The sequence below is a fragment of the Haliaeetus albicilla genome, chromosome 1, assembly GCF_947461875.1.
Source record: "Haliaeetus albicilla chromosome 1, bHalAlb1.1, whole genome shotgun sequence".
Classification (NCBI taxonomy): domain Eukaryota; kingdom Metazoa; phylum Chordata; class Aves; order Accipitriformes; family Accipitridae; genus Haliaeetus; species Haliaeetus albicilla.
Genome location: NC_091483.1, coordinates 8,628,533 through 8,649,064, shown reverse-complemented (window position 1 = coordinate 8,649,064; position 20,532 = coordinate 8,628,533). Strand labels below are relative to the sequence as shown.

The following is a 20,532-nucleotide window of genomic DNA, read 5'->3' as shown; positions in this document are numbered from 1 at the left end:
GGATAGGTCCTATTCTTGGCTTTGCCATTCATGTTCTGTGCGACCATTTCCACTTCACTAGCTCTCTTTGCGTCTGCTTCCTCTCTTAACTTTTCTAAGATTTATTGGTCCATAGCACAAATACTTTCGGTCAGGACTGCCTATCAGAAAGGATCTGTATGGTACCAATAGAGAAATCCTGAGGTGCCCGAGAATGGCAGTGTTCTCAGGAGGCTGAGCCTTTTTACATTCTCTTCATTTAAGAACTTTGCAGAAATGTTTGCTACATTAAATAGTTATATTTAAGAAGCATCAGATGATGATATTAGGGGCATGATGTGTCAATGAAATATAGAAAGATGGTGCATCTGTGCAATTTCCCTTTTTTTTTACTGGGCCAGCAGGGCCTTTGGCATTCTGCTCTTTGGCCGTGCAGGGAGAACTACCAATATCTAGCAGCAGCCTGACAGAATAAGGCTTCCTGAGGATACGTTGTCCATTCTTGGTATAAAATAGCACTTCAGTATGTCATGAATCTATCCATGTTTTTCCTTAGGGAAAATAGCTAAAGAAATGTAAATATTGTTACTCTACCTGTAGCTAGGAACCACTGACTTTGCCTGTATTGTTTTATATAGGTCTGCAGAGCCAGCGATTCACAAACCACGGGGCTCTTACCTGTCCATTTCTGTGCATATGCATGACACGCATACCACACACAAATATACAGGGAGTTAATGTCCCTGTCATCGCAGCATCTGTTAAAAATATGGTCACTGAGGGATTAAGGGATATCTTAAATGAGAGAAGCAGAACAATGTGTAGTGAAACCACCATTCATATCCATAAATCTCCTGCATTCTTTCTGGTAGCAAAAACATTTAGCTTCCTCTTGTTTGGCATTGGGGAATACACACAGCACAAGGTATTTGTCAAACACCGAGCAGAAACCACAGTATAAGGAGGCATCTGATTTTTTTCCTTAGCTCTAAATCATTGCCGTTTCTTTCACAGCTAAGCTGTCTGAAATTGAACTTTATTAAAACACTGTAGGGAATGATCATGTGTTGGTTAGAAAAGGAAAATGAATTCAGTTTGAACTACAAAAATAGCGTACACAATTACAAGAGGGGGATGAAGTGAAGGATTCAGCTTTGAAATTGTTGTCTGTTGATCCCTTGAATTGTCTTTCTTCCAGCCAGAAGGTGAGATTTTCCTTTTCTTTTTTTTTTTTTTTAATTTTTTAAAGAGCTGCAATTTTGGCTCAGATTACTTTCTTAACCTCAGAGTTCTCTGAATGCATAGATGTCACAACAATTTCATTGGCAAAGGTGTCACCTAATGATTACAATTATTCGTAACTACATGTCATATTGAATGCCCCTCAACTCAAATGCTTTATGGGAGACTTCATATAAAAAAGTTACCGCGACCACACTTACTGATTTTTTTATAACGTACTCATTCCGAATTTCAGCTCCCTAACACCATGGTTGAGTCAGGTATCATCACGTAGCTTTTTCACATCATGGATGAAAACTGTATCCTAAAAAGACACATTTCCCCAAATCAGCCTCTTGTAAGGATCTGATCTGTTGCCTTCAAACTCACTCTGGGCCAGCTAAGCACCCGAATGCAAGCTACTGACCATGCTTTGACAACACTTTTACTGAATGCAGTTGAGGAAGAATGAGGCCTCCAGGAGGCTGAAATGCACCTTTGTCTCTGCCATGGCCGGAGGCTGAATGGCAGCGCGCACAGTTTGGAATAGAGCCTTCCCTAGCTTGTCAACAGTCAAATCAAATGGCGAGACATAAAAAGTAAAACCATTGCATTGATTAGCATGAGTATCTCATGCTAAGAAAGTATTATTTTTGCAGTAGCTGCCTGCTCAACGTGGATGCATATTTGCTGGAATCCAAAAATAAAATAAAAGCCAAAACCTAACAGTACACAGATCTGCCTGCAATGCATTGAAGTTGCAAGTTCTCTGACTAACATATACAAGAAATATGACAACATATACAAGAAATGCTGACAAGAAATGCTGGCAAGAAATGAGCAGAACGTAGGAAATAATTCCATGACAGATGAAAATTCGAAGTAGAATAGTCACTAAGTATGTAACTGTCTCTAACGTTATCTGTTTAACAAAACTCAGGTGTATCTGCTTGGGACTGACAGTCCACATAGGCAGGTAAGCAATGTACCTTATTTAGGATATTCTAGCACACAAAACAAACCCCCACATCTAATATTCCACTGCCAGTCTTAGCAAATTGCCATCGTGAAGCGTATAACAAAGAGATCAGCTCTCACTGGGGTTTTGATTAATAGCAAAGAGCAAACTTGACTTGTCGATTAATAAGTATGTGCGATTTATTTGGTGCTCTTATTGCAAAGTATTTGTGTAAGACTTTTGGAAGTACTTCTATTGAAAAGTGTTTTCATTGTCCTTACACTGGTCTTTTTAAATTAAAGATAGATATTTGAAATACAGAATCTAAAAAGTTCTTTAAGGTATTAGGTAACACGGATAAAGCATAGCATTCCAAAAATTATGAACAGCTTTTCTGGCTAGTAATAGTCACTAGCTAACAAACAGGTGTGCCAGGTTCCGAACTAGGGTACCTAAAGGTTACATGTAAAGTGCTTTGCTGAACGCAAGTAGGCTGCAGCAGATGTTTTAAATGTCGCTGAAGTTAAGTGGCATTTAAGAGCTTTGCCAAACATGGTGAGACTGTAGTGATGTCTGAAGGTGAGCTTGTGAATTTGTGTTCAAATTGACTTCTGGAATACAATATTAAATACTGAAAAGTAATCCTTGTGTATAATTGAAAATCACACACTTGAAAAAACAAATCAGATATTTTAGGCCAAGTCTAGACATCGGAATTCATGAATGATCCAGATGCACCTTTCAACACTCTCATAAGCTCACTCACCAGACATCTGTAGGTGAAAGTGTATTTTGACTTACTGCAGCCCTCTTTTCAAGTTCTGTCTAGTGGTACTTCCTCTTTTAGAAATGTAACTGAATTCACGTTCATGAATGAGAATATAAGAGAATGACAGACAGGTGACAAAAGGAAAATTCACCCCATCAGCATTTTTCCTCCCATGTACATGAAATGCTTACTGAAAAGGACACTAATTCAGGAACACAAAGCTATTCAAAGCAGCACCTAACTTTGTAACTAGCTTGCATTTAAGTCAATGGTGTTGTAAATGTCACACAAGAGAAAAATCCCTGTTTAGCCGGCTGGAAATAAATCAGAAAAAAAACCCCTCTTTATATTTACTGTTGAATGGGAAAAAAAAATATTTTTAGGACACACATGTTCAAGAATCAAATGCTTTAGTAAAATTTCATTTCCAGAATGTTGGGAAGAGTAAGAATTTGTCATGCATGGCCCTCAATTTTGACTAGTTTTATCTAAAGATGGATTGCCAGCTTCTAGCTCCATCTACTGTGTCAAACTGAAATAACAGAAAGATTGATCTTCCCTCTTTTTTAAAAAAACTGTATCCCAGCCTCCCCATAAAATAGGAGATCAGGAATCAGCAATATGTAGCTGTTGAAAGGAAATGCATTAAAGTGAAGACAAAATGGCAAATAACATGAGCTAGTAAGTAGAATAGCACACAGTAAACAAGGTAGGGAAGGTTCTGTTTTGAAAAACAGAGGCTCCGCAGGATCCGGGGGGGTGTTAGATAATTTTAGACGATTGAGGGCTTTTACACCTTTTTTCTAGTTATCATTTAAACTCTGTGGAAAATGTTTTGCTTCCACTTTACATACCTTTTTTGAGAAATCAAAGAAATTTCTGACATTGCCTTCACTGAAACCAAGATCTCGTGAAGTTTCACACAGAGATTCTTACTCCCTTTCTCGTCCAGAGATAAACTGGCCTGGTAGTATAAATATTTTCTAGGCACACTTTGTATGAAAATAGAAAAGCAACAGCTTGTACCTTGTTGTTCTGCATGCCAGCAGAAGGCTGCTTGCATTAAGATCTCCTGAGCAGCACAAAGAAAAACAATTTCAAGGACTAATTTCAGAGCTAATCAATTGTTTACTTAAAAAGTGGTTACTATAGAAATTATCATTATGGACTGGCAGGACTCAAGCAAAACATAAAATGTAAGAAATGTTTAATGTCCTAGCTGATTCTTGTGTAGTCCACAGCTGATGCTACCTTAAATGTCAGTAATAAAAAAACCAAAACCAAACCCAAACAACAAAACATTAGTTTGACAAGTAAACTTTGATATTCAAATACAGGTGGTTTTGGCCTGAGAGGTATCATTCACAGTTTTGGATTACAGATCCATTATACATTAACCGCAAAAAGCTTCTCTTTATCTTACGATTTGTCTTGTTTTTATTTTATTTTTATCTTCTACAGCACTTGAGGACAATTAGAATGAAATCCAGAATCTCATCCAGATGCTGTTTGCCTCAATTTGCCATGGTATTTTTTGATTTTATACTCGCAAAGCGTAAGCATTTCGAAACCATGTGAAGCAAATTAGGAACCTGAAACCTACTCTCAAAAATCATTTATGCACATAAAAATGTAAGCCTTTCAGAGTACTAATAAGTTTTAGGATTCCAAGTGCTTAAGCCATTTCTTAAAGAAGATACAGACTCCCAAAGTACTACATATATTACAGAACAAATGCCTTTCTAGCTTAACACTTTAGGTCAATTGTTAGCTAATCAACCCTTTAGAATTTCAAGTTCAAAGTACTGTTACCTGCTGGGTAGTACTGGGGCTACAGAGAAGGGTAAGAAATAGTGACTAGTTTGTAAAGCTCACCGTAAAAAACCACAAAGTACAAAAATTACATCAAAACCTTAAGTACAAAAATTACATCAAAACCCTAACTTTAATACAAAAGGTATTGCTGTCCTTTGACCCATCAGTCTCAGGCTGCCTGCCTAATGTCTATCCGGGGCCATCAGTGTTTCAGCTCAGTCTTCTCTGTCAGAGTCAATCATCTTGCATCACCTACACTGTACACAGATTTCTCAAGTGCTGTCTTAAATTGTAGTCTTTTGCTTGCAGTACTTTTGCAGGAAGACTGCTTCCAAGCCTCATGTCTCTAACCAGAACTCTGAATTTCCAGCCCCCAAACAGTCGTGGTGTATTATATATCACTGTTTACACTTGTGCCATTATTGTATTTTTAACATTTGCCAGATTTTTTGGAAAAACTAGCCAGCATGGCCACAGCTAGCTAGCTCACTGTTACGTTAACACGCACGCCTCTGCCTAAACACTCGAGTGAAAATGGCAAGATGAAAAAACTGCATTCTGAACTTGGGAGCGCTTTGCCTCAAAACCACACCAGAAGAAGCAGTGAGTAAGCCCCACTGAACTACCTGAACCAACTCCAAGTGTATGGGTAGGCATCATTCCATGCAGACGCAAACCAGAACTATTCCATGCGACTGAAAGTCTCCAGCACTCTTACTGGCCTCCCAGCGAGTGCCCTGGTATCAAACATCACTCTGGACTTCAACGTCTTGTGGGTGGATGAACGCCACTGGCGACACTCCTTAAGATCGAGCTGATCGCTTCTAGTGATGACATCAGGAAGAAACAAGGAGAAGGTTAGTCTTTGTTAGCAAAGACTTAACTGGATGGAACGCCATCATTTCCTGCAGGACAACTGTGCTTTATCTTTTTAACAAGAGCACCTGCGTATTTCTTCAGTGAATCAATATTCAAACGGTTTTGCTTTCTGGACTTGTTTTTACTTTCTCAGTCCTGACCGTGAGGAAGTGGTCAAAGCTGGCATGAAGTTGTATTAAGGTTTAAGGGCAACTACCAGAACATGTAATATCAGTATCTAAGACGGAATACAAATACTTTTCAAGACACTCAGGTGGGATATATATGTTATGTCAAACTGACACCGATCATGTTTAAGCATAGCAAATGGCAAAATCACCTGGTTTACCGTGCCAAATGTAGGCAGAAGTCAATCCCAAATGGGCCTTTGTACTGGACGGGTTTGAGTGTTAGCATTAATGTAAATGCTTTACCTTCTGCACATATAGAGGTGCTGTCCCTTGATGAACCGGGCTGCTGTAACTCTAAGCAGTTCCTTCAGGCTAGCACGCTCTTGTTAAATCCTGAATCTGTCTGGATTTTCTTTACTTTCTTTACTCACAAGGCCACAGCAGTTGGGATGCTCACAGGAAACTTGCTATAACGGAGAAATATTTTAAAAAGTGTCATTTAAAGCAAATGCCATGGCTGCGTAAAAACAATTTTTAATCATTCTTTTCCATGTGTAATTTACAGTTATTGAAACTGAGTGTTTTAGGCAAACCTTAAAACATATATCACAGAAAACAGACTTCTCTGAATGCAGAGACATTTGTGTTCTTTTCCTTCTTTCTCCCTTTGACTCGGTCAGCAGTTAACTGCGTAATTGCTGAAGAACTTCAATTTTATTATTTCTGTTTAAAAGAATTAACGATGGTCTAGTTTTAGTCTATCTTGTCTCCCATTTCAGATGTGTCTTCCATTTTTTTTTTGAGACAATGCTATGCACCAAGGACGTTCATTGACCCAGTCCTTTTGGTACGTGTGTTGAAGGAATACAATCGTTTGGGGTTCACAATTCCCAGAATGATACGAATAAAACCGTTGCAGCACATACAGAAGCTGCAAGAGCTGCAAAACCATATGCATCAAAGATAACCAATGAATTCACTCCTTCTATAACCCTGGCATGATTTGGTTTTTGGATTAATTTCATAGCTCATTCGGATAACATCTGGAGATGTAGAACTGCTGTGCTCTTCCCATGTTCCTCCTACTGTGACAAATACTGTAACTGGACATACTCAGTCTTGCCACGAAGAGACAAAACTGTGGGGGGTGTGGTTTTAGGCTGACGGCATTCGCCCTTTTTAAGAGGCAGTCGCTCTTTAGCACTTAGAGGAAGTCAGCTGAAGCAGTTGTATTCACAAAAAGAGAAAAATCGATACTGAAACTGCTGGAGTGAGACAATGGGAAAAGGCAGCCTTGTTGCAGTCGTAGCAGTCCCGAGTTCAAGTTAAAAATTCAAGAAGTTTTCACAAAAACAAATACAGAGAGAAAATACATTCACCCCTTCCCAAAACGAAAACTATTTCAGTGACTCAGAAGTGCCATTTCAGTGCATTTACAACAAAAGTTATTGAAGTTAAAAGCTAGATTATTTAATCTTTGCACATCAAGAATGAGACACCTTCTTCCACCCTTTTTTGTCTCCAGCCCTCAAGCGATAATTTCAGAAGTTCTGATTGTCATTCAGGAGCTCCTAGAAATAAGAGCTGAGTGTGAACAGAGGGTGTTTAGGACTGCTGGATGGCATGGCACCGAGCACAGGTGGGCTGAGTTAGCTGACACGCGTAAGAACCGGGAGGGAGAGGGTGCACATGTAAAATTAGGGCAGGAGGGCAGGTGGAGGGAAAAAGTCACAGACTTGCGGGGTGTGAAAACTTGCATGTTACGCGTGTGTCTGTGTGTGTGTGTCTGGGTGCTGGAGGGGTTACTAAAACTCAAACTAGGAATAACTTTTTCGGTTCCTGTATTAGTTATAATTCCAAACAAAACTCAATATCCCTGCTTCCTGACTTTGATGATGATACTGCTTCCAGCAATTATAAATGAAACTGAAAGCAGATCCATACAGATAATTACACCACAGCATAGGTTTAAATAAGGGAGTTGTCCCACACAACTTTTTAAACAATCTGGCATACACGAGGCCATGCCTGAAGGCATTCGCTGAGGTCAAACCTCAGGTTTTCCCAATATTTATATTGAGTGTTTGGTGGAGGGATCAAGAACCAGAAGGGAAATGAGTAAATACTGAAGTAGAAGTCACAGATCAAAGGCATAATGAAGGATTATTATTTTTCTCAAGATTTCCTGCAGCTTTATGCCAGCAACAAACCCAAATGTCCAGAGTTAATCAACCTTACAGGCTCACAAAAGGAAATGTATGTTAGGTATTACTTCCCTGATCAGGGCCTATACCGACTTTCCATTGCTATATAATCCATTACCTAGCAGCCCTATGAGCAGGAAACACAGCTTTGGGTCATGCACCCATATGGAAACCGGGATACAAAAAAATGGTCTCAATTATTTAGTCTTTCATTATAAGCCCATCTTGATGATTATCATGGTACCTATGAGAATGTTTTATTTTGGTTTTCTAAAATATAAAGCGCTGTTATGCAACCCGCAGAAGTTTCACGCCTTCCCAAGGTGTTCTCTTGCTCAGACCATCACAGGACTGACAGTTGACTTTTGTTAGCAGCTTTTGCCCGTTACAAAATCAAAGCTTATAAGCCCAATGAATCCGACACTGAGCTTCTCTAAAGACCACAAGTGCTTTTATTGCTGTTGCACTCACAAAAGGCTCAAACTAGTAAGGGTGGTAGGGAGAGCAGGTGTAAACTGTACATTACAAAATGGAGAAAACCAACTTCCTCTACAGTGCAAGATTAGAAGGAGCAACTCTTTGATCAGAGCAGAGGTCACCATCATAAAAGAAACTGAACAAATAGTCTCAGATAGTCCATGCTGCCTGTGCCAACAAAAGTGGTGTTTTGTAACTACTCCCATCTGATTCAGGGCTTGAGAATACAACGCAGAGTGATAAAATAACACGGTTGCTTTCATTAGCAAGAAACTGGACTGGATGGCACAAAATACCCTTTCCAAGCCCAACAACTTAAATGGACTCTTGAAGTAACGTGCAAATGTTGTAGCTCAGTATTAAAATGCAGATTTGTAACACAACCGAATTGAGTGTTACCGCAGCCCCACTTGGCCTCAATCAGCTCAGCGGCAGACGGACCCTTCGATGCCATTTCCCAACCTCACGCTGCACTGGAAAGGGACAGAGAGGGCAACTCCTTGCTAACAGCTCAAAGGGTAAAATCCAGTCCTGCAACCGCCCTTCCTGAATCCAAGCGGGTGAATTTGGTACATTCGGACAATCTGTTCCTCTGCCTGGCTGCTTGTACGGCCAAAGAAATCTAAGAGATTGTTTTGTTTAAAGAAGTCAGTCAACTCTTGGATCAAACGATGAAAACTAGGTCACTTTTCCAGGCTTATCACTTGAAAAAAGTGACATCCTTTTCACACCCACACCATGAATCTCAGGTGGCAAGGCTGAGGTTACCTATATTCACTTGCAATTCTGTTTTCTGCTTGTTGTGATTGCAACAAGTAAGAAATGCTTAATTTGTGCTTGTTATCTCTACATAAATCAGTAAAAATCAACGCATTTGCCACAAGAGGACAAAAGCATTAGTCTCGCTGATCTGCCGTCACGCATCTTGTGCCGTTTTTGACATTTTTGTGCAGTCATACCAGGAAGTAGTAGGTAGGTGACTGGAATGTTCAGTTTATTCCTCGCATCTGAACACTAGAGGTTAAGAACTACAGTTATAGCCAGATGACTTAGAAATGATGTAACTTAACAGTGGTGCTGTTACCACTAACGCAGTCCTTTTATTAAGAACATATAAAGGCATGTGACAAGAGGTAGATTTTGGTGGGATGTCAGGAACGTGAAGATTTGGGGGGAAACTGTGCAGACTTGCTTTTGTGACGAGTGTTATTTGAGAATTTTTTTTAAAAGCAATGTTTCATTTCAGAGGTGCTGCAGACGTGACGGGTGCTTTCCAACATTATCTCAAGATGACAAAACACAGCATTTAAGGGTAAAGTAATCAAGTAACAACAAGCTCTATGTGTTTCCCTAAAATGTAACTGGAATAGACACCGGTGGTTTGGAACGCCAATTCCAAAACACCCACAGCGTACCAGTGCATGAGAGCCATTACCAATCTTTACAGTCATGTGTTTCTGTGGTTAACAACGTTTTTCCCTGTTAATTTCCATTAGGTCTAAAGGAAGAGGAAAATAAAAAAAAAAAAAAAAAAGCCCATTCCTTCAGCAAGCATTCACTGGTTGCTTGTATTTAACTGCCACAAGCTTTTTGTTACTGCAGGACCTGACCGGCATCAATGCAGGCGACATGTTTTTCCACACAAAAAGTTGAGTATGACTCTCCCAAGTACATCTTGGGGATGGAAGTCTGGGCTGGGGGGGGGCCTGAAGGAGGAGACGGGATATGGCGACACAGTTTAAAAGATGTCATTAAAGCGCATGGTCAAAGTGACACAGGCAGCCTGATGCTTCCTACTTTTTTTTGGTGGTCCTCCACCGACTTTCTTTTAGAGCAGGGCTGAGGAGGTTGCCTTTGAAGCCCAGGGCGTCCGGCGAGCACGCACCCTACGGAGGACCATCGCCAGCGGTTGGAAATGGGGGTTGTCGTGGTTTCACGGTGGGGCCGAGCTGAGGCCTTACTCGCGCCTCGGCCGTTTCCTGAGGAGTTTTCCCGCCCACGGCGTCCCCTGCACCCGCACGGCCGCCCCCCCCCCCCCCGAAAAGTGTTGCTTGACAAGGACCCCCCCTCCCCTCCTCTTACCCCTCTCCTGTAATTTCGTTTGACGCAGCAACTCGGCCGGTACAGAGCGGCCGCCCAGCAGCCGCCCTGCCCAACCACCTTCTCTCTCCGACGGCGACCCCCAGACCTCCCCCTCCCCGGCTTTTCCCCCTGCCCTCCGTTCCACAGAGCAGCTCGCCCGTCGGGGCGGGGATGAGGAGATGGCCGCCATCGCCACTCCGAGGGCGGGCGGAGAGGAGGGAAGCCGCCTCAGAGCGGCGCCGCGGCGGGTGATGACGTCGCCGGCGGTTCCGGCGCCGGGGCGGTGACTGAAGCACGCACGGAACGGTGGAGGAGGAGGAGGAGGAGGAGGAGGAGGAGGAGGAGGAGGAGGAGGGCGGGGGGGTCGCCGCCAAGGAGGCTGCCGCCGGCGGAGCGCGGAGCGGCGGGGGAGCGCGGCGCCGGGCCGAGGCCGCGCTGAACCGGGGCGGCGGAGGGAGAGAGGGAGGGAGGCAGCGAAGGAAGGAAGGAAGGAAGGGGCGGGCGGGCGAGCGCGGGGCGGAGGCGGCGGGAGCGGCGCCCGCCGCTGTTGCTGCTGCCGCCGAAGGCGGCGGCGGCGACGACAAGTATCGCGAGAAGTGGTGCGGCGCCGGCGCTAGAGGTGACCGAGACAGCGGCGGCGGCCCCGGGTGCCTCCTCCTTCTCCTCCTCCTCCTCCTTCTTCTTCCTTCTCCTCACCGGGCGCCGGCGCTGAGCGAGGCGGATCGGCGGCCATGGAGAAGGCGGCCGGCTCGGTGGTGGCGGCGGCGGAGGGAGGCGGTGACGGCGGCGACGCCGGGAGCGCCACGGCGGGGCCCGGTCCCCCGGAGGGGTTGAACGGCGGCGCCGGTACCTCACCGCCGTCGTGCCCGCCCGGGGCGGCGGCAGCGGCGGCGGCACCGCGGGGTTTGGTGCGGGTGTGCGACCTGCTGCTGAAGAAGAAGGCGGCGCCGACGAAGGCGAAGCGGAGCGGGCGGGCGGGCCGGCCGGCCAGCAGCAGCGAGAGCGGCGGCGGCGGCAGCGAGAGCAGCAACAACGGCAGCGAGGAGGAGGAGGAGGAGGAAGACGAGGAGGAAGAGGAAGAAGAAGAGGTTTCTGAGGTACCCCCGGGGGGATGGCGGGGTCGGGGGGGGGGGGGGGGCAGGCCGTGGGGACGGGGTTGCTCCGCCTGGCCGTGGCCGTGGCGGGGGGGTGTGGGACGGCGATGCCCGTGGAGGGGCCAGCCCCGCGGGGTTGCCCTACTGCTCCGGTTTCATAATTCCTGCCCGCTCCCGCCTCCCCCGCCGCAGAGGCAGGAAGGGGGCAGCACCGCGCCGCCCGGGGGCGGCCTCGTGGTGGGGCGGGACCGGACCGGGACCGGGATCGGCACCGGCACCGGACCGGCCCCCCCCCGCCCGCCCGCCGGGGCACGGCAGGGAGCCGCGGCCGGGCCTGGCGGGGGGCTCCGCGCATCTCCCGCCTCAGTGAAGGCGGCGGGAGCGGTCGCCAGTCCTCCCCCCCCCCTCCCCGCCGGTTTCTGTGTGGGGAAGTGTGTGTGGAGGGGGTGTCGGTGTGTCCCGGGTGGGAGGCGTGGAAGGGACCCGGGGGTCGGAGGGTCGCCGGGAGGGTCAGGCGGCGGTGGGTCTTGGTTCTGTGGTTTTGGGCACGTGTGGTGGGTTTTTTTTTTTTTTTTTTTATCGTGGCGATGCTGAAGGGAAAGGCCCGAGAAACGTCGCGGCGTCGCTCGACGTCAGCGTGTGTGCCATGCGGGAGAGCGTATACCGGTGGGAACGGGGCCGGGAGCAGGGTTTCGGAGATAGGCCCAAGGTCTGGTAGGAAGCTGTTTGCGCTCCCAGTCGCGGGAATAGATCCTCCTGAAGAAAAAGCAGGTGAACGTGCGGCCGAAGGGAAGGCTGGCTTAGAGCCCTGGGCGTTCCGCTCTCCTCCGGCGCGTTCTCTGCACCTGACGGCAGCCGCCCTTTCGACGCACCGCCGAAACGAGCGCCAGCAAGCGTTATTGACTTGCTCTTGTTTAACGTTAGGTTTTTCAGGTAGGTATTGCTGGAAGAGGCCGAGCAGGTCTTGAAGCCCCTTTCTTACTTGCATACGTAGTCACAGAGAGCTGCTTTGCTGAGGAGTTTTGATTCTGTAACTTTCTAAGCTGAACGTTCACTTCCGCTTTTTTTTGAATAGCGTCCTCAAAAAGGTCCACGTCAAGTTTGTAAGTTTTTCTTTGAACTTCGTTCCTAAGCGGTTTGGCTTTTAAGTGGTAGATCTACTTTTGTAGATCTTAGAAATTAAAACAAGCAGGAAGAAAGGGAAGGAAGAATCCGATACGTTTTAGGAAGGGCTGGGCTAAGATGGTGATAGGTTTTTCCACGGTTAAGAAGCACTCTGCAGTTTATTTCTGCAGAAGTTGATTCAAGAAGCATTTTATCCAACTTCTGTGAGACAAATTGCACACAATGAGTGTGTCTCAATTAACAAGTAATTATGCCTGGTATTTTGTTTCTGTAATGTTTATTTTTAGGAAAGCACGTGTCATCACGTAGGTAGAAGTTTTTGAGGTACAAAACTTGTAAGATAGGCAGCCGTGGTTACGTGCCGAACCGTGCTATTTAGTTGTCTTACAGATACTTAAAGAACTCTCTTGAACAGAGTCCCTGGAGTTTTGCTATGGTGGTGTGTGGTGAAGGGATGAAGGCCCCCTAATGACTTAGCAGATGCATCGGTTGATAGTTAAGCGTTGAGATAAGTTGTATATGACGGCAGCCTTCGACAGAATTCACATAAAGTGAGACTTACTGGCAAGATCGTAGGCAGACTTATTTTGTGGTCCATAGCCGCTCTTCCAAATGGCTCCTTATACTGATAGCTTTCAGATGTTGCTGTGTGTGGCATGATGAGAAAGGCAGAGGCAACTGAGTAATATATGTATTTTTAGGTGAGGTGAGCCTGTGCTTGCGTGTTGTCCCTTACATAGCCATAGGTACCTATTTAATATGCTTTGAGACCTGTAGAGAGATAAAAAAGATCATTAAAGTATCATGAAGCAGCAGAAGAATACTTCATTTTTCTTTTTTTGACAGAAGGACTCGTGCTGTAGATGCCGATAGCTGGGAAGGCATTTTTGGCATCTGGAAGCTTCTGTGCCGTTTTTTGTCTTATTCATAGTAAGTGAAGGCTTTCCCAGTCTGGGTGGTCTGGAATTAAATATAAAGCAGAGGCAAGTAAGTGATAAACAAGGTAATAATATTGAGTTTATGAAGTTAAGGATAGCATATGTTTTGTCATCTGCCAGCTTCATATAATTCTTTTTCTTGATCATTCAGGGTGCTTGCAAAAAACTGTTCTAGTCTTTCTCCCAGTGACTTCAGGATGAAATTATAGAGGTTGTAGAATATGCACAGCTGAAATCACAGTTTTTAGGAATGTGAACGTGAGGATGGCCTGATTAATGGAGCAGAGGATCTAACTTCAGAGTAGTTCCTAGCAGCTCCTGGGGAAGAAAAGTGTTATGAGTGTTCTCAGTGAAAGGGAGTTTTTCTTGTCTGAAAGCAACCTGATGTTTAATTTTGGCTTTTAGAAGCTTTAAAAAAAAAAAAAAAAGAGTTTGTTTCTACTGTGGTATTTTTATTTGTTTGGGCTTTAATTTTTTTTCTTTTAGTTCAGACTTACTTGGGATGTACATAGCTCGTGTGGCTTTCAGCAGTTGGATTGTGGTCTTCTGACCACTAGCAGTCTGGAAGGCACATAAAATGAAAAACACAAAGAAATCTACGTTTATGGTTTTGCTGTAAATGGAAACTGTTGTGGAAGCACTGGATAAGATGGTGTTCCCTCCCAGCCATTCATTTCATTATGTCTGTAAATTTAAGGCAGTTTGTCTTAGGCTATTTTTTGCCTTTCCCATGCTTAATACATTAAGACTTCTGTAATCTCTGAAGTGAAGTGCTTCTAGATTCGACTACTGATGAGGCAGCTTCTAAAAATCGGGAGTACAGTAGCAACAAGTCAAAGGAGTTACAGTTGGAAACCTGGCAGATACTGAATCACAAAACCACCATGAGTGGAAAGGTATTGTTTGGCTTAGTTGTTGCTGAGCTGATGGAATGGAATAAAAACTTGTAATCAGATGTCTCCATCTCAGTCTGTTTCTAAACTCTACTAGATCTTGGTGTGGAAGCATAGGCGCTGGGTAGAGTTTTGGGAGAAGTTAAGTTGAAATTTCATACCAACAACTTAATGAGCTCCTACTACAATATTAATGGCAACCTCCAAAGTTGCTTGTTGGAATTGCAGCAAATGGCTGCTTGCTAAAAAACCCAAGATTCTAGGTAGCGTGGTCCAGTATTGTCTGTAAATGGCCAATTGCCTTTTCCCTAACTACCAGTTAAGAAAAAAAAAAAAGGCAAGTCTTTTTGGTACATAGGAAGAGGAATCTTAAGGTATGAGAAAAATGACGGTAGAAGTTACATACTGGAGAAGGTCAGCTTGCATGCTTCCCGGCAGAATTCTCGCCTCAGTTTATGAACTGTCACATACAACAAGTGAAATGTTTCAGTTTTTGTAGAGGTAGTCTCTTAAGCTGTTTAAAGAGCTGTACTGTTGTTTAATAGTACTGCAGTGCCACTTCGATCGGGTGGTAACTCACAGAGAGTGTGCTTTCAGGCAAAAACTGGATAGGTGCAGTGACACATAGGGAAACTTAACTGGTTGACGTGTTAGATGTTTAAGGATGAGATGAAGGGGCATCTCTGTTCTCAATCAGAATTGTATGAGGAGTGTCATTGAAGAAGACTACAGTGTTGGACCAGTGCCCTAATGGGAAGCCGCTTTAACTTTTTAGCGGGGCTTTGTACAGTGTACCTTCTGCCCCCATTTAGTGTAGCTTATTATTGATATGTAAATATGTGAAACAAATACAAAGAAAAATGCCTGTCTAATTTGTGCCTTAGGTCAAGTCAAAGGTCTGTCTTCTGAGCTGGTTAAAGGAATGATTTTTCAGGACAGGAGTCAAAAAAAAAAAAAAAAGTGTGTTTTGGGGGAAGAGCAGGTTAGACAAATGAAAGCTGGCCTATAATGTGAAACTTGGGAAGGTTATTATTGTTTGGGAACTTTACAGGTTTGGGGTTTTTTATTGTGAAAACATGGTTTAGCAGTTCCTCTGAAGAGGCTCAAATGACAAACAAAAATATGCAGATTTCTCGAAAGTGTTCTTGTATGCACTGATTTTGTTAAACGTTAGTCTTCAATAAATAGCAAAGTAGTGCAGAAAATGAGCAAGTCCTAGTAGCAAGTTACTACTTAAAAATCTGATATCCAGAGTGGATTAGGGCTTCTCTTACTAAACACAGAAAGGCTTAATTGTATAATAAAAAGTGTTTACAAGCTTATTTCAAGTCTTTGAACTCACAGGATGTTTGCTGCTAGCAGCAAAGTTTATAATTGCTTTTCCTAATAGCGTATCAATTTTAAGAGTTTGTAAGTTCAGTTTTCTCCATGAGCAAAAAGTCTCGTGATGATTAGATATAGATCAGTCTTGGATTTGTGTGTGCTTATTTCTGTTCTTCCTTTCATTTTTTCTGACTGGTATGGTATGTTACTGGATTCTCATATGACGTGCAAATCAGCTTTCCTAAACGTAATCCTCAGTAACGTTAGCTATACCTGAAAGCGCTATCCCGTGCAAAGGATGTTTTTTGAGATATTTTGGCTGTTTCTTAAGCATTCTTGTTTTTACTTGGGCCTCATAGCTGCTGTAAATAAAAGTTCATTTTTGTTTTTTTCAGCTGCAATTGAATTAGTAATTTAACTGAACTACTAAGATGAACTGAATAAAAAACCAAAACACCACCAGTCTTCTAAAATTTGTTCATGCAGAACAAGCTACTCTTAACTTCTTCAGCTTCAGATATAAGGTGTTAACCTGAAAACTTGGACTTAGAGGTGTGATTTCAAGAGCGTCAGAGGCACGTGGTTGTAATACTCAGAACCGTAAAAGGCTTTAACAGCTTAAGTGTTAAAGCGAGCTGTTGATCTGAAACACAGAATTTATTTAAAAATTTTTTTTTTAATCCCAACTGTCTTAATTAGAATCCTGGAGTAAGGCCTTTGGATTCTGCAGCACTGCTAAAGAGCCGGTATGTCTTGCTTGACTGCTGTATGATACGTTCTCTGTACTATTATTACTTTCATCCCCTTGTGTCTTCAAATACGTGACTGAACATGCAACTAATTGGGCTCTGTCCTTGTTAGCGTGCGACATGCTAATGTACAGTTAAGTCTCGTATTCTGCTGCATTGTTTATGCTGTAATTCTTTTCTTGCTGTCTACTTTGGCAGCTTCTTGCCTGTACCGTTTTGTTTCTTCCCTTCAAAAGAAGAAATAATGGTGAAATTCCTTAGGAAAAAAACCAACCTTGTTTAAGACCTAAGGTGATTTTGGCATTTTCCTCATCGGTATAGTTACTACAATGTGTAGCTTGGCATAGCAATAGTTACCTTACATCAGTTCACCTGATGTGACCCAAAAAACAGGTGAGCCCCAGCGGGGTCCATGGCGGACTTCTTTTCCGTCTCCGGAAAGAACCTTATCATGACACTTCAGAAACACTGGTTCGTACCTGTATGTTATGTAGTCCCAACACAAAGCCCTCTCTTAGGGCAAATATTTTAACGGGGTTGGTGCTATGGGTGACGTGTTTGTTTTATCTTGCATGAGGGATAGGGTAAGTATGATGTAATATAACTGTTGAGAGTTAACATCCATTAATTGTCTCTGAAGGTGAGTAGCGTTAGAGGTGGCCTGGAAGTGTGAAAGGATGTTTCTAAAAAATCGCTGAAGTAACAGGGCCGATCGGGATGTTGGTAGGTGAATCCTGCAACCAAGTTTCACAATAATGAAATCTGCTGTAGCTGACCCGACCCCAGGAAGCATTAGCCAAAAATGTTTAACAAACATCCCTTCCTTATTGTTCTCCAGACTAGGTTCCGGCAAAATCGGTTTGGAAAACTGGAATGAAGATTTGGCTGGCTTTGCCATTCCCTGGTGTAACTCCTTTTCTATCATTACTGGCATCTCCCTATAGATGATGACTAGCATATGCCCCCTTATCTAAGGGAGTTACATTACTAGAATTCATATGCTAGTTAGGAGAATTGAGTGTACTGTTAACTGGCTGAGGTAGTAAGCAAAGGTTAAGTAGGGTCTTTATGTGCATGGCAAAGAGTCTAGGTATGCAGAGCTGATAAATGATGTCTGGTTAGACCTAGTATATATTTTATAAAAAAAAAAACCCAAAAACAAACTTGAAGATTTCTTTTGTCTGCTCTATGTAATTGAAGTTATTAGTGAATATCTGGATTTAACAAGAAGCCCCCTGCATAAAATGACCACTGCAAAAGGTGGGGTTAGGCATTGGTAGTGCCATGTAAATTTGTTTACTTCCGCAGATCTTTCTCCAGGAAATGTCAGTATAAACACAGCTCCTGTGTGCAGGCTGGGGCCAAACAACCTGTGTTTTAAGGTAGTAATTTAGTTCTTTAAACAGCATTATTTCTCTGGAAGAGATTTAGCTGAGAGAATTTCCTCATCTGTCAACTTTGAAGGCAAATGGGATTATATATGTTTGGTTTTTGTTTTTCTATTTTTGTTTTTTTCTCTATCTGTGTTTTAAAACCCAAACTATTTGTGCTTATTTAGGCTATAGCTGATTTGGAAATTGGATTTAGGAATTGAAAAAATCAATGGTGCAGATCCATGATAAGTAAGAAGACTTTGTTTCTGAGGTTAGAGAAACAAGCCATTTTAACTTTGATTTAAAAAAAAAAAAAATTACACAAATTTGATACTAGTTTTTTAGGCGATTTGAGGCAGAATCCATGGCTGCCTTGGTGGGCATTCTGCTCTTTTCTGAAGTGATGATGTGCTTCTGGTTTCTTGATGGTGTGGCATTTTAAGTGACCGAGTTGAATCAACATCTTGAAGATGTGCTGTATCTATAGAGCTTCAGTACCTATCCTGGTCATCTTTGTCATGTCAGAAACTTTGGATGTTTTGAGGAAGAATATTAATTGTGTGGGTGGGGAAGGACTTAATGCTAGCAAGTGGTTTGGATAAGGTCATTTAACTAACATGTGTACTTAGGGAAAAAAAGTCTTCCTTAATGTGTGGTTAGCCTTACCAGTGAATGTAAATATGTCTTGGTGTTTGTGTGTGAATTCTGGTGACCTCTGTGCAGTCATTGTGCAGTGTTGACAGGAATATTTGAAAAAAAAATACGTGCTTGACCAATGAAGGGCAGCATTTCCTTTCTGTTTTCACTAAGCAGTTAGTGCTTTGTGTTAATCGGTACTCAGAGAGGTTATCTCAGTATTCCAGATGTTTTTCAGCCACATTTTCCCCCACCCCCCCATCTCCATATGCAATCCTAAGCTCGTAACTATCTGAAGAGCTAATGCCATGTGGAGGCATTACTTAACTGTTGTGTCACCTTATTTTCACATTGGGTAGTAGTTGTATACCAGGCTAAAAATGAGCCATGAAACCAAGCATGCCTGTAATACATCTTAGTGCTTGCAGTGTTTTCTTTTAGGCTGAATGTTGTAGTTAGGATGATTTTGTTTGAGCTAACCAAAGCAGTTTTTGACAAATTCAAATGGCTGGTGTGTGATGTGCAGGTGTTTTTCCTCTGCTGTATTTTAGCTGACTCCTCAAGTCTTAGGAGTATAATGGTGTATTCTAGGAAATGAGCGGAAATAAACTTTGTTTTTATTTTTTTCCCTGCCCCACCCCAATATCTTAGGTCTTTGTGGTGTTAATCATCAAGAATGGATAACGTGTCCAAATAGGCAGCTGTTCAGATTCTAGAAAGCAGAGCTAGAAAGAAGTTTGGAGGCTTAAGAAATATGATGAAATGTCGCTATTTAGAATATCAGTTTGGGGTTTTGGCCTCCATTCTCCTCAAGTTCAACTTGAAACAGTCAAAAAGTTAAGTGTCTGCATTCTTTTTTTTTTTTTTTTTTTTTTTAGGTTAAAATTAAAGGCATCTTTCACACAGTAATATGACTTCTTCTTACTGGCAAGGAGGCTACCTCATGTTTAAGCTCAGGTTCGTTTCCCCTTGCCCTAATAAAATAGGAATGTTTATTTCTAAGCCTGTATGTCTGTCCTTCTTTGCAGGAACTGTTTTGTGGATTATGGCCTCAGCAGAAGGAGAACATCTGAAACCTCTCTCTAGGGCAGGGAGTAATTCAGAGATAAAGAGGACGAAGGTTGTTTTTATCTTCCCAGTTTTTCCCACATGCAAGAATAGAACTAAACACTTCATTTACCGAGAAACTGGTGGTCCCTAGTACACCTGTGTCTGGCTGTTATCTGGTGACTCACATGTTTTCCTGCCCCTGAACTTTACCGTTTCAAAACTTCAGCTATTTCTTTCCTTTTGTTCAGTCTTGTCCTGAAATGCTTTGCCAGGGGAATTTTCCTTTTTATGCTGTTCTGCAGGTGTGAATTGTTCTCCTCCACAGAATGGTGAACAATGCTTTAATGAAGTTTAAAATTTCAAGTCATGATGTGACTTAGGTTTTTTTCCTCAAGTGCTCAGTGTTGTTCAGCCTCTGTGTCAGCGTGGGTACTAATCCCACTGAAGTCAGGGGAATTGAGCTTGTAGGAAGGTTGCAGTGAGCATGCTGCTGCTGAAAGGGGAAAAAGGGAGGGGAAAAAAAAAAAAAAGGCATTCATTGCTCCTCCCAGCCACTTGGGTAATGATCTTGTTGAAAAAATCTCAGCAACAGAAAAAGCATGTTTACAGTTGATCAGTTCCTTGATCCAGTTTGTCAGGCAGTCGCAGAAGGGCTTGTGCTGACACAGCGAAGAGCCAGGAACTTGAGCAGGGAGGAGGGATGAGGACTGCCTTTTTTGACTGGCATTTAAATGAATAGTTCCACCAAAGAAACACTTGCATTGTCTTCGAGGACTTGAATTGTTAAGAAAGGTACAGATCTGTGAGAATTTTTGTATTAAAGGGCAAAGTAGTCCTCCTGACGCTTCCTTTGGATC

At 43.1% G+C, this 20,532-nt stretch overlaps 1 protein-coding gene and 1 long non-coding RNA gene across 3 annotated transcripts in view; one reads left to right on the top strand and one right to left on the bottom strand.

Moving 5' to 3' along the window:
* Positions 1-1,422: 1,422 nt before the first annotated feature.
* On the bottom strand, positions 1,423-10,810 carry LOC138684581 (uncharacterized). Its single transcript, XR_011323831.1, has 3 exons — positions 10,495-10,810; positions 6,035-6,198; positions 1,423-1,525 (listed from the first exon to the last, which is right to left on the bottom strand). It is a non-coding gene; the product is annotated as an uncharacterized lncRNA (long non-coding RNA).
* Positions 10,811-10,978: 168 nt separating this feature from the next.
* Positions 10,979-20,532, top strand: part of ANKRD17 (ankyrin repeat domain 17) — a 95,594-nt gene continuing 86,040 nt past the window's right edge. The window contains exon 1 of one of the 2 annotated variants that reach the window (XM_069778576.1): positions 10,979-11,591. In XM_069778576.1, coding sequence (XP_069634677.1) covers positions 11,226-11,591 — 366 coding nt within the window. In that variant the 5' untranslated portion in view covers positions 10,979-11,225. The remainder of the gene's footprint in view (positions 11,592-20,532) is intronic. The other variant, XM_069778578.1, reaches the window with a different exon arrangement.